The following is a 13,782-nucleotide window of genomic DNA, read 5'->3' on the forward strand; positions in this document are numbered from 1 at the left end:
ATTGCAGTATGCAAAATTTATCCTAAGAAAAATGATCACATAAAAACAAGGTAGGGCCAGGCCTGGTGCGCACACCTGTAATCCCAGCTGCTCAGGAGGCTGAGGCAGGAAGAACATAAGTTCAAAGCCAGATTCAGCAAAAAGCAAGGTGCTAAGCAACTCAATGAGACCCTGTCTCTGAATAAAATTTAAAAACGGCTGGGGATGTGGCTCAGTAGTAGAGTGACCCTGAGTTCAATCCCAGTACGTGCCTGCCAAGCCAAGGGCATTGCAAAAAATAAAGAAAGAAAAGATCATGGAGGTGCACAGAGATATCTAAAAATGTTTATGCTAAAATTAACATGGTAAAAAAAAGTTGGGAGTAACCCAAGATCCACTTTTGTGAAATTGGCTAAACAAACAATTTTTCATTCTTGCAACAGAATGTTATAAACTTATAAAAATAATATTGCATAAGAATGTTTACATTAAGGACATATTTACGTTATGCTGATATTAAGGGAAGTTTTGTGAGAAAAAAAGCAACATGGATACAGAACAGAAAGGGAGGATGGGTAAAGATGATGGATGGATGGACAGACAGACAGACAGAAAAACACAGGTCCAAATGCCCAGTCACTCTCCTTGAGGTGAGTGATTGTGGGTGATTATTTTCTTCTTCATCTTATTTGTATGTTTCCTTATCCTCTTCCTTTAAAAATGTATAAAAATTTTCCCTGATTATTCAGCTATGAGGACAATACCCAGCTGGAAAATACGTAAACTGCTGACTCTATGCTCGACCCGGAGGTATGGAGGGTTTCTCATGCTCCCAGCACCACCCATAGTTTCCCTCCAGCCCCATTCCCCTCACTAGCAGGAAATCTCAGGACCCAAGTTACGTCTGTGACCCACATCCACGCCCTATCCTTCCCGTCACCTCCCATCCCTGCATCCTCTCACCCACCTCCCCCAGTGCAAATTGTCCCAGAGTTTGCTGCCCTCACTGTGGGCATGGACATGTCATCAGGCCACCTTAGAGGAGGGTCCTGCCTGCTCTTGGTGCTCCAGTCCTCTCAACAAGGAGATCTGCCTTGGAGCCAAGGATCGTTTATCTAAATTATATCTTTGCCCCTTCTCATTGTAATTTATAACCACCCCTGTTTCCCAAGAGAAGTGAGGTGAGCCCTAATGTCAAAATTATAAGGAAGAGGAAATAGAACTAAATCAAATCAAAGGAGGAGAAAAGTCACCGTTGCAGGCTGAGCTAGAGATGTTGCTGGCCCCAGGACATGAAGCCAACCTCTGAGCTTCCTGGAGGCCAAGAGGGTCTGGGTCTTGACTCTCCACCACCTGAAGCCAGGCAGTGAGCAGAGTCTCCCTGAATCCCATCTTGTAAACAAAGGAAGATGTAGCTGCATTTTAGTGGTCTCCAAGAGGCCCAGAGGTGAGCAGAGGCAGGAGCACTTACAAGAACAGAGACACTTTTTCCTCCTGCTGACTCTCCAAAAATGGTCACAGAGCCTGGGTTCCCTCCAAAGTTGGCAATGTTGTCCTGGACCCAGCGCAGAGCAGCCACCTGGTCCAGGTGACCCCAGTTCCCTGGGCTGTGCTCATCCCCAGTGCTGCAAGATAACAGGGTGGGGTGGGACTAGAGATGTCATGGCAGAGCTCTCAGGACCAGAGATGAGCTGGAGACTCAGTGGTCACCATCTGAGTGTCATCCCTATAGCACTGCTCTGCAAGGAATCTCCATTCATTCTTCCAGCAATGATGTGCTGAGTGAGCACGTACTATGTGCCCTACACCAGTCTAAGAGTTACAGCATCCTTAGGAACCAAACAGGTAAAACCTCACTACACTCAGCTCACACTACAGAGCACAGACAGATGAAAAGAGAACACAGTGTTCATGAATGAAGGTGATTCAAGGTAATGACAGAGGCAGGGTGGGGCAGTGGGGGGGTTCAATTCTCAGCACCAGGGAAGGCCTCTGTGGGGCAGTGGCATTGGGTACAGATCAGCATGAAGGAGCACAGGTCTTGTAAATGTCCAAAGGAGAAATTCTGGGGAGGAGAAGCAGCAGGTGCGAAGGCCCCAGGGCCAAGGGCACCAAAGTGTGAGTGTAGCTAGAGTGACAGGCACTAGAGAAGGCGCTGGAGGCCTTGCAGGGGACTTCTCTGTCACCATCAGTGACCTGGGAGCCCTCAACAGAGGCAAAGTGAGTTTCATCCTGTGCCTCTCGTGATCACTGGCCATGTGGACTGGCCACCGCATCCGAGTCACAGGTTTATGAATATGATTACAACCATAATCCAGCCAGATTGAAGCAAGCGGAGAGGGGCTGGATTCTGAGCACGTTTACAGAAGGAGCCCTGCGGATCTGCTGGCCCACCTAGGTGGGGAGTGAGAACAGAGGAGCTTCCAGGCTGCCCCAGGCCTTCACCCTGACCACCCAGGAGGGGGCAGCTGCAGCAGAGGCACAGGGACTGTGGGACAGCAAGAGAGCCTGAGCTGGTGGGGGGGGGTCTGCCCTGTGAAGTGGAGGTGCCCTGTGCTCAGCCAGGGCAGCAGGAGGAGGCAGCTAAGGTGGCACCTCTGTTCCAAGTGCTGCTGGGCTCACTCAGGGAATCAGTGGAGGGAGAGGGAGACCCAGAGGCCTGAGCAAGGGGAGCAGGAGGGGCCAGTGAGGCAGCTGAGAGGGAGCAGCCAGCTGGGAGTGGGCGGTGACCCGGGGCACAGGAGAAGGAGGCATTTCAGGTGTGTGTGAGAGGCACCTGCTTGGCTGCTGCTGAGAGGTCATGTGGTCTGCGCTGAGCCTGTGGTAATGACTGGCCTCTTCCGGACAGCCTGGTGGCAAGGCCCTCTGAACCCTGCCAGCTCAGCATTCGCTGAGCTCCCTCTGTGGCACTGCCCTTGCTTCCTTTCCCAGAGCAGAATGTGGCATTGCACCCCGGGGCTGCATGATGACCGACATCAGAGGACTGTGTGCCAGAGCGGCCCAGGTGAAGGAGGAGGAGCATTTCAGAGACGCTCCTCCACGAGGCCCTCACGTCGCAGGGTGATTAGGAGTGTGACAGCTGGGGGAGCCATGCCAGCAGAGGGCACAGCACATGCAAAAGCCTGGAAGCAAGTGGCCAAGCGTGACTGGGAGTGAGAAGGTCGAAGGGTGCGTTAGGAAGGACCTCAGCAGAGCACTTCATGAGCAAGGACATCACCTTTTTGCTTTTGTGGCTTCTATGGTTTGGGTGTGGTTTGTCTCCCAAGGGATCATGTGCTGCATCTTTTGCTGGCTTTTGTGGCAATATTAATCAGTTATGGAACCTATGCAAGATTTGGTCTGGTGGAAGGTGATCAGGTCATTGGGGTGCCACCCTGAGAGGGGTTAACCTAGAGCTCATGGGATCTGGTTAGTTCAGAGACAGTGAGTTGTTCCAAAAAGAGCAAGACCACCCCACACCCACTTTCTGGCTCCCCATCTCACTGTGGTGAGTTCTGTATGTACAGTTTCCCTTTATGTCCCTCAACCATATTGTGATGCAGAATAACAGGCTTTCCACAAAGGGAAATCCATTGAAGCCACTCAAAACTGTGAGATCAACCTCTTTTCTTTATATTTACCAATGCAGGGGCTACTGTGCAGAGAGGAGAGTCCAGCGCCTTACCTGAAGAACCCCCAGATGCCCAGGCGGTACTGGATGGTCACCACCACCACGTTTTCAAGGGCAGAGAGGGGCAGTCCATCATAGGTGGATGCCCCGCCCACCACCAGACCTCCTCCATGGATCCACACCATCACCTGGGCAACACAGACACAACCATATTAGATATAGGAAGCAGAACTGGAGAAGACCTCAGAGATCTGTCACCTGCATCTTGACTGTGACTCCCAGAGGCCTGCAGCAATATCCACCAGTGTTAAGGTTGGATATGAGGTGTCCCCCAAAAGCTCACGTGTGGGACAATGCAAAAAGGTTCAGAGGAGAAATGACTGGATTGTTGAGAGTCTTAACACAATCAGTAAATTAATCCTTTATGGAATTAGCCCAGTGGTAACTAGAGGGCGGTGGGGTGTGGCTGGAGGAAGTGATTAATTGGGGGCGTGGCTATGGGGTATATCTTTTATATCCTGAGCTGGAGTCTCTCTCTGCTTCAGGATCACCTCTGCCACACACTCCACCATGATGTTCTGCCTCACCTCCAGCCCTGAAGAATGGAGCTGGCCTTCTCTGGACTAAGACTCTAAAACCGTGAGCCCTCAAATAAAGTTTTCCTGCCCAGAGTTGTGCTGGTCTGATCCTTTAATCCCAGCAGCGAAAAAAAGCTGACTAAAACACCCAGAGTCCAGCAAGGTGGCAAAGGCAGTCTCTCTCCTCCCCAAGTCCCCCTGCTCAGGGCCCAGGAACCCCCTGACTCAGTGCACCCACCTTTATGCCAGACCTATGTCCTCCCAAAGCTTTTAAAACTGCAATGTCACCAGAGGAACAGCAATAACCAAGGACACTGTGTTCTCCCCAATGCTCCCATGGTCCTCATGCCTGGACCAGTCAACCAGTTGGACATAAACAAGGGGCAGCTCTTGCACTTCAGTTGCCCCTGCATTAACTCTAGTGAGGAATAAACTCCCCTGTGCAAGAATGATTTCCTCAGGAATCACAACCCCACCCCCCTGGTGACCCTTCCTATGCACCTGCCTCTGCCTCACCTGCACATCCAGATGCTACCCACCCCCCTAAGAACACCTCACATCACCTCACAACACCTCATCCTGGAAGCCTCAGTCACTTGACTAACATTATCCAAAAGCTTGCTGTGTGTCAAGGACTGTGATATGACCAGAGGGTAAGAGTGGGTATATAATCTGAAATTCATAGTTCTTGCATTTAAAGAGTTCACATAGCAGGGAATTATTATAATAATAGTTGTAATAAAAAAAATCATAACATGAACTAAGTACCAAGTACTGTTTAACTACTTTATAATTAACTATCTACAAGGTAAACACTAATATTGTCTCATTTAACAAGAAATGTGAGGATTCACCTGTCCAAAGTTCCACAGCTAATGAGTGGTTGAAGAAGGGCTTGACCCAGACTGACTGGCCCCGGAGTCCACGGTCTGAGTTGCCAAACTCCCTGCCACCCAGGGCCACAGCCCTAGCACAGTGAGTCCACTGGAGGCAGGAATAAGGTCCCACTGTAGCTCTAACTTGAGTTTCAGGAGGGCTCGCTCTGCGAACTCAGCCAGCCCTGAGATGAAGCCCGACCGCCATCATTAGACACTCACACGGGATTCTTCCCATGAGAGGAAGCAGAGGCTGAGGAGGTGGAGAACTTGCCCAAGACTCTCAGCCAGGCCAAGGCAGACCCAGGATCCAAACCCAGACCCTGGAGATCTGCCTCCAGGCTCTGCCTCCAGGCTCCCAGAGCACTGTTTCTCCTGCACCTCTGATCCTGCCGTCCCCAGGGAGGGACTGAGTCGGGGTCACCTGAGTGAAGGTGAGTTCAAGCACAGGTCAGCACAGACAGGCTGAAGAGGCCAGGACGTGGGTGCCGCCAGATGGCAGGATCTGGAGGGCAGGGGCTGCTGGGCAAGGCGCCGTGCCCCTGCTCCCCCTAAGCCCAGAGGTCAGCTGGGCAGATGGGGTCACTGAACACACAACAGCAGGATGAGTGGGAAAAGTGTGTGACTGAGGGACCCTGTCCCACTGCCTTGTGCCTAACAAGCACATGCAGGACCATCTTCAAAAGTCCCTAGTTCAAACCTCCTCCCCAACTCTTGGGAACTGTGCCAGAGTGCTCCTGGGGGACTAGCTGGGAGCTGACCCCCTCTTTATTCCAGTTCAGGTATGACGTCTTTCCAGCAGGTCCCTCACCCTCTGGCCTGCTCCTGGCAGCCGGCCCACCTCTGGCTCTTCCTTCTTGGAAAACGCTGACTCACTGGGCATCAGCCTGAGCCAGCGGCAGTTAGTGAGGAAAATGATCTCCCATAAGACCTCAGATGCTTGGCCTGAGCAAGGACAGCGCTTCTAAGGTTGTCCCAGCCCTGCTCCTGCCCACCCACACCTCTGTCAAGGGACAGTGATAGTGTTCAGGGGACAGTGAAAGTGGTCACAGGGTATGTGCTGCAGAAAGGTGACACATGTGCTCCACTTTCTAGCCTGCTCAGGGACACTGGTTTAAAGATGAGAAGCCCCAAGCTCTTCTCCTGTCACCCTCTGTGTGGCCTCCGTTCCCCCATCTGGGTCTCAATTTCCTCTAAAATTCTTTCCAGCTCTAGTAGACTGCTCTGGAGATCAGATTCTTAATTCTAGAAACCAGCAGTAATCGTTCTGGTCCTTCTGTTACTGTGAGAGAATATGAAAAACCTGAAATGTGCATTCCAGATAGTGCACGATCTCCCCCACCCCAAAGGCTGAAGTCCCTAGGGGAAACCGAGGTAAGAGCCCCCTGTATTTCCTGTGGTCACAGGAACCTCTGGGTCCAGAGTCACATGGCCTGTGATGCCCCTCACCCAAGCTGCCTTCATGGCCTTCACACCCAGAGATCTCAGACACTGAAACTCCCAAGTCTTGACAAGTGGGGCCCACGCTCACCGGCAGCCTGTTCTTCTTGGTCAGGTCTGCAGGAGTGTAAATGTTCAGGTAGAGGCAGTCTTCAGAGAACTGGAGGGGAATGTGCTCCTTCCTGTTGGTAAGGAGATCGGAGACTTTCTGCCCTCCCACTACATCTTGGGAACACCTGGGATGGAAGAGAGAAGGAGCTTTGAGGTTCAGGCAGATGGAGGCTGGAAGTGTCACCTGGAGCCAGACCTTAAGCTTCTCAGTAGATCTGCTATCACTGGACTTGAGACACTGGAGTGCGTGAGAAGCTCACTGGGAGTTTGGTGGGGAACATGGGACTCTCTTGAGTCTCCCCAGATCATGCAGAGTGACAGGGACTTCACTCTTTTTCCTTTCCTGGAGCCTATGGGATGCCCTGGGTGAAGAAAAGGAGGCTGCCCACACAGTGGCCTGCCCTGAGAGCTGACATTTCCAGCATTCCCAGGACAAGGTCCCAATAATGTTTGGCCTATAGGATGACTGTGTTCTTCCACCAGGTAACCATGGGACACTTCAGCAACCAAGATGGAATACATCTATCCTGAAGCAGGCTAGGAGTGACATCCTGTGGGACAACCTTAGCATAACTGCAGTCTAGTCCTGCTTTAGTCATATGTGCTGGGTGACCTTAGGTGAATTGCCATCCGCTCTGGGTCCCAATGCACCAGGTATAAATGAGAGGAGTGCTTTTCCTAAGGGTCTTATAGCCCTGGCATGTTAAGATTCTATCGTGAACCTATCTATCCCAGGCAACCACTCTTGACTGCCCTGAGGAAAGGTCTCCAAGATCCAACAAAGAAAGGAATTGGTAACATTGTTGAGTTCTCTCAATGAGCCAGGTCCTGATTTAAATTATTTTCATGCACTAATTGCTTTAAGCTTCAGATCAGCCCCAGGATATAGGAATCTGTTATTATCTCCATTTTACAGATCATAAAACTGTGTCACAGAGAGGTTCCACAACCTGCTCTAGGTCACACAACCAAGAAGACCCATGCTATGTAATATTGATGTCCGCAAGTACGTTCTAAGCAATATGTCTGGATCTCAACAGACACAGAAGACAAGCATTGCTGTCCCCAGTATGTAGAAGACGTAACCAAGGCACAGAGGTGCCAGGAAGACATGATTATCAAGTAGCAGAGTGGAGCCAGAAAACATGTCTTCCAGTTGATCTCTTAGGAGTTGTTTGCAGATTCCCAAGCACAACAGGAATATGACTCAAAAACTAGAATGCAAGTGTTAAAAGTGGGAAAAGAGTTCAACTTCACAAGTATTTAGATAAATGCAACATAAAGACCAAAATGATAGTTATTATTGTTTGATTGTTGTATTACTGTTTTGTTTACCTGATTGCCCAAAAGCATTCTTTTAATAACCTCAAGCATTGCTAAGGGTCTGCTGCATGGAGGTTTTCGTGGAGGTTTGGCAGGAATATTCACAGAATATTTCTTGAGGGAAATTTAACAAAAAGCACACACTCTTTGACTCAGAAATCCCATTTCTTGGAACTTACCCTCAAATATCCATAAACGGGTATCATGATTTAGCTACATGATGTTCCTCAGAGTGTCCATGATGATGTCAGAAACATCAAAACCAACTTAATGAACTCAAGCGAGACATGGAGGAAACCAATTGCATCTCAATACCAAATTCAATGCAGCTATTCAGTGCCAGGTTGAGATATTTAAAGGCACAGGACAAGGTTGATGATACACTGATCCATGAGTAAGGTGGTCATTCCAACTGCCCATATGGACCATCCATTTTCAAGGCAGGAAGGCTGCAACAGGATCTCCAAAGTCAACAGCAGTTCTTCCTGGATCGTGGGACTGCATATGATTTTCATTTTCTCACCTACAACTTCTCTGTATCTCCTAACATATTTGCATTATGTATGTATGGCACTCGCAATCAGGGATTTTAAAACTGAATATTAATTTTTTAAAGAAACAACTGGAAAGAAGGCAGCCAAAAGTGGGATCCTGGACATTCCCAAAAATACCACAATGAGGAGAAGATGAAGGTCGTAAATGACACCTGTAGGTGTCTGAGGGGCTCTAGGGTGATAGTAAGGACATCTGAAATCTTTGGGCTTGTACCCCTCTGGCCAGGGTTCCTGGGCCCAACAACCTTTGCTTTGCCCATGACTATAACTAGACACACGTGGGCAGTGAGAACTCGCCAAGGTGACCCTCCAATGCACCCAGACACACCCCTTCACCCACCCCACTCCAACTCACCAAGGTTCAATATCAAAAAGATAAGATGACTACTTCTTATCTCTCTCACCTGCTCAACAGCTCTTTCTCCAACGTACTAATCACCAAGCATGTTCTAACACAGCATGACATTCATTGTTTACCTTCAGCATTTTTCCTTATCTCATGCACTCTCCCTGCAGGACTGGAAGCTCCATAGAGCCAGGATCTTTCTTTGGCTTACAGATGGATTCTAACAACCAAGGGCAAGCTGGGCACAGATTAGATGCTCAAGAACTAGTGTTGAATAAAGGGCTCTAGGTCCCTGAGGGGTCCGGACTGTTTCAAGGCTCTGCAGTGTTCTAGAAGATTCCAGAAGATTCCAGAAGAAAGCAGAGCCACGCCCAGGATGGCCTCCACCCCCTCCTGCAGCACCGAGGGACAAACCCCCCTGAGACAGGCCACCACTTACATAGGAGGGTAGGAGGTGGTGTTCTTCACAGAGCTCCAGGGCTCTGCCGGCTGCGGTGGAGCAAACCTCAGGGGCCCAAGAGGGGGCTTGGCAAAGGGGACGCCCAGGAAGACGGCCACGGGCTGCGCAGATCCTTCCAGGCTGACGTACTTCCCCAGGACTTTGCCGTGCACCGTGTCCACCACGGGGGGCGAGGACGGGTGTCCTGCTGGACATGGGGAGCAAATGAGGACATTAGAGGGGAAAGGCCAGACCTGGGTTCCAGGGGGGTTGGCCACATTCTAGGCATGTGACACTGAATAAATTATTTAAATTTTAGGTCTCAGTATTTTTTATGTGAAATAGAGATGAGGAGAATGTCCAGCCTGAGAGGGCTGATAGATGAGGTCAATTAGAATTGAGGTATAAATTTGTCCAGTCAAAGTCAATGACAAAAGAAGAGCTTCTGGGAATGAACAGGGCCTTTCGTTTCCCTCTCAGAAGCTTCTAGAAGTATGTATCCCCCTGGTACCGAGCTGCTTACTGGTTAAGAGCATGAACAAGAGGAGGCCCTATTCTCAGGCTGGCTGACCTTGTGGGGAAAAGGAGCCACAGACATTCTTGACTTCATTCTGGGAAGAAATAGGCTGTGTCCTAGGCAAGGGTCCAGGGAGGGGCTGCAGGAGGTAGAAGAGGGAGCAAGACCTTCTGATCACAGGGAGCTGGGACTTGCTGAGGAGAGAAGAGAATGAAGGAAGAGAATTAGGGACTGAAGCAGGAATCAAAGAAAGTGCAGAGGTTCAGAAAATCAGAGACAGGAAAACACGGGGCCTGGCTTAGAGCCCACCAGAGTGGGCTATGGATACAGCTGGAGCCCAGGAGGAGGGGATGAAACTCTGAAATGAGCAGGTGCATGTCAGGGAGGGCCTTGAATGCCAGGCTGAAGGATTGGGTTTTATTTAGTGGACAAAAAGCAGCAAGAACAATTCTGGAGTAAAGGACACAAAACTCTTCTAGAATATTCTGCTAGTTCTTAGCAGGGCCATATATAAGGAGAGATTGGGCATCAGGCTCCACTCCCTCCATTATTGTTGAGGAGACTTGTGCTCCTCATCTCCCTGCAGCTTTCTCACCTGATCTGTTTCCACCTGCTTCGGGACCAGAGTGAACTAACCTGATCTTCCTTCCTGAGGCAGGTGGATTCAGACACTTGACTATGGCCACCCTGAATTCCTCTCTTGTCTTTCCTTAATAATCTCAGTTTCTAAGAGCACTCATCATAGGACATGGTTACTATCTTCCTGTCCCCCAGCATGCTTCTCTTTGGATACAGACAATATGTCTACATTCCCCGCAAAGTGTGTGGCCGGAAAAGAAAAGAATAATCCAGACTTGTTGTAACAGAAGCAGAATTAATGGCCTTGTAAAGTCTTCATGGGAAATCAATTTCCAAGACAGTATCCATATCTCACACTTGGGCTGTTTTTGTTCTTGTGGCTCAGCATTATCAATTGAACCAGGGTGAAATCAGTGAGGACATGGACATTTAGTCCCCAACTTACGATATTTTGACTTATGATTGTTTTACATTTAAGATCATGAGTTTATCAGAACATAATCCCTTCCCCATAAGTGAAAGAGCATCCAGAGGAGTAGCCCAAACCACTGGAAACTCTCATGGAAACCATTACAAAACCATGTCTGTGCCTCACATTATTGACAGCTGACTCCATGCTTCTTTCACTAATTATTAGGGAGCTCTCCCTTCCCTCGGGAAGCTTGTCTACGGAAATGTCCATGGATGCGGCAGTGCACGTTGCTTTTTTCTTGGTGCATTCCAAGATTTCTGCACTGAAGATAGATCCTTTTTTTATAATTAGGAGAAAATTTTTATGGAGATATAAATGAGGAATTTGTGGGAGGACTTGGTCGCTAACCAGATGTGAGTGTTTGTAGAGGAAAGAAGATTGAACAGCAGGCGTGTGAACATGGCTCTGTGTTAGGCAGGGTCACTGGGGACGTCAGTGAGATGTCCTGGCAAGAGGCCACAAGACCAGGCACCTCCAGACAGGAAGGAGGTGGGTGAGGGGGCGGAGGATGGTCCCCCTGAAGGTGAGCGTGCACACCATGGATGTGTGTGACTCACTGCAGGGACCAGGGTGAGAGGAGAGCAGGAGCTGAGGTGAAGCACAGAGGCAGCTTCAGCTGAGATTGGGAGCACCCACCGGAGAGGTGGCAGGAGGAGGGTGGAGTGTCAGGAGCCCAGGGAGGAGGGACTGGATTGTTGCTTCAAGGAAGTGAAGGAGGGTGAAGTCTGAGCAGAAATCGCTCATGTGATCTGTCACCTCAATGATGACCTTCAACCCAGATGTAGTGGCTAGACGCCAGATTACCCAGGATGGAAATATGAGCAACAGGGTGGAGGGCCTAAACAAGTTACTTTCTATGCAGTGTGCACATATTGAGCACTTACTGTGTCCCAGATGTACATTCTACTTTCTTTACATTATCTCCGCACCCCCCCCCAAAATAAAAGTCTTGCTGGTAAGTATTCATATGCTCACTAAACAGATGTGCAAAAGAGGCCTCTGTGAACTTTCTAAAGATGGAAATAGGTAATTCCAGCATAAAGGAATATTCTATCACAAATTCAGTTCCTTCCTTCCTCTGCCTTACACTCAGTCCCAGGCCAGAGAGAAGATAAAATCCAGACATACCTGGGCTGTCAGAGCACTGGTGTCCAGAGCCCTGGCCTTGGATTCAGGAGCCAGAGATAGACCAGTGCATGATTTTCCAGGTGATTTTGGGAGAGTACAATGCCCTCTGAATCTCAGTTTCTTTGTCACTGTTCTAGGTCAATGAGATCCCTCATTGAACTTCTGTATTAACCATGGATTTATTTTCTGTACCTGAGGCCTCTAATGAGAGGCCTTGCTCATCTTAAGAGGAGCCGTCACTCTAAGGTTCCAACCAATCCAGACCCCACATCTCAATCACCTCCTACATCTCGTACCGTGGGCTAGAATCCACCTTCCCAAATCACCACGAGCCAGGTTCCAGATAACCAGAGATAGCCCCTGTGTCCCCAAATCCCCCAAAGAACCCCAAGAAACCAACCCTGCCTCATCTCTTCTTTCCAGGGAAATCACCTCAAAAGCCTCACCTGCAGCCCCCGCTGCCCTCTGCCTCCTGACTGAGCTCAGTGGTGTGGCCAACCCCCTGGGAACTAAGCGTGACAAACTATCTTTGCAATGGTCAAGAGCTCCTGGTCTGATTTTTACCCTATGTCCAGTTTCCTCTTAACACTGCATTTCAAACCATCCCCTCTATTTATCAATCCTTTTTCTATACGTCTTCTAGACCAGGCACCATCCTAAGTGCTTTAGAAAGAACCATCCATTTTATCCTCACTATAGCCTGAAAAGGTGGGGACAATTTCATCCCTATTTTAGAGACAGGGTAACCCAGGCACAGCTAAGTTAAGTACCTAGCTCAAGGACACCCAGTTGGAAGTGCTGAGTTGGGATTCAGGCCCTGACTCCATCCCTGAGTTGACATTTTTAATACTGTGTGAAATCATGCGTCACAATCTATCCAGCTGTGGATCAATAATCAAGGCAAAAGTTCTCTCCATTCCTCATGTGTGAGGCCTGAGGTTGGCCATTGCCTCCCCGTGCCTAATGTCTGCAGTGAGTGGCCCAGGCTGGCTGGGCTCAGCTGCTCCAAGTCTAATTCCAAGTCCAGAGAGTGAGCACCACTGCGGGATGGGAACTACCTTGCCTTTTCCCCAATGCATCTCCACCCACTTCCATGCAGGAAAGGGATTTCCAACTGTGGCCCCTGGTATCTGTATTTCAGAAGGACTCACCCCAAGCTGTGCAAGCAGATGAAAAGGCTAACACCAAAGTATAAAGCCACATCGTGGAAGGACAGCTCCGGGGCCAAGGAAGTCTCTGTGAGGTTTGGAGGCAATGCACTTAAGACCTGCCCTAATCCCGCCTACCCAGCTCAATTGCGTAATCTAAAATGACCAAAAAAAAAAAAAAAAAAAACCTTTAGGGCATCCATTGAGACCTTCCAGCCACTCCCACTTGGAGTTGGTCCTATTTTATCTAACACTCCCTACCCAACCCTCAGATTACAGAGAGCAACAAATTTTTCCAATAGTCTCTCACGCCAGAATTTCTTCCTTATAGACTTCTAACCTCAGGGTACTATGAGATTCCCATGGTCAGACACAGCATGCAGAGATCTTCAGACAGGGCAAAGATCTGGTCTGAGGTCTTCAGAACAAGCTGGGATACTTTAGAGCAACTCACAGAACAACTCACAGCCCCAGATTTGCTCAGTTGGGAAATCAGCACAGATCCCCTGGCTTTGCTGGGCTTATATTTCCTAGAGTTCTAGGCTTTCAACTTTGGAAGTGGTCCAACACTTTATCCAATCTCTTTCTGGTGCCTAAATTAGCTTATTACAATATTTCTGCCAATATTTCTTCCCAGCCTCCTGTCACACAAAACCAAGACCAGGGAATTCACTACCTTTCAG

At 49.2% G+C, this 13,782-nt stretch overlaps 1 protein-coding gene across 1 annotated transcript in view; it reads right to left on the reverse strand.

Moving 5' to 3' along the window:
• LOC143383123 (liver carboxylesterase 1-like) overlaps positions 1-13,184 on the reverse strand; it is a 32,599-nt gene extending 19,415 nt beyond the window's left edge. The window contains exons 1-5 of the mRNA XM_076837451.2: positions 13,103-13,184; positions 9,256-9,463; positions 6,574-6,718; positions 3,644-3,777; positions 1,451-1,604 (exon numbers count right to left, since the gene is read on the reverse strand). Coding sequence (XP_076693566.1) covers positions 1,451-1,604; positions 3,644-3,777; positions 6,574-6,718; positions 9,256-9,463; positions 13,103-13,154 — 693 coding nt within the window. The 5' untranslated portion in view covers positions 13,155-13,184. The remainder of the gene's footprint in view (positions 1-1,450; positions 1,605-3,643; positions 3,778-6,573; positions 6,719-9,255; positions 9,464-13,102) is intronic.
• Between the last annotated feature and the right edge of the window lie 598 nt (positions 13,185-13,782).

The sequence above is a fragment of the Callospermophilus lateralis genome, chromosome 18 (genome assembly GCF_048772815.1).
Source record: "Callospermophilus lateralis isolate mCalLat2 chromosome 18, mCalLat2.hap1, whole genome shotgun sequence".
Lineage (NCBI taxonomy): Eukaryota > Metazoa > Chordata > Mammalia > Rodentia > Sciuridae > Callospermophilus > Callospermophilus lateralis.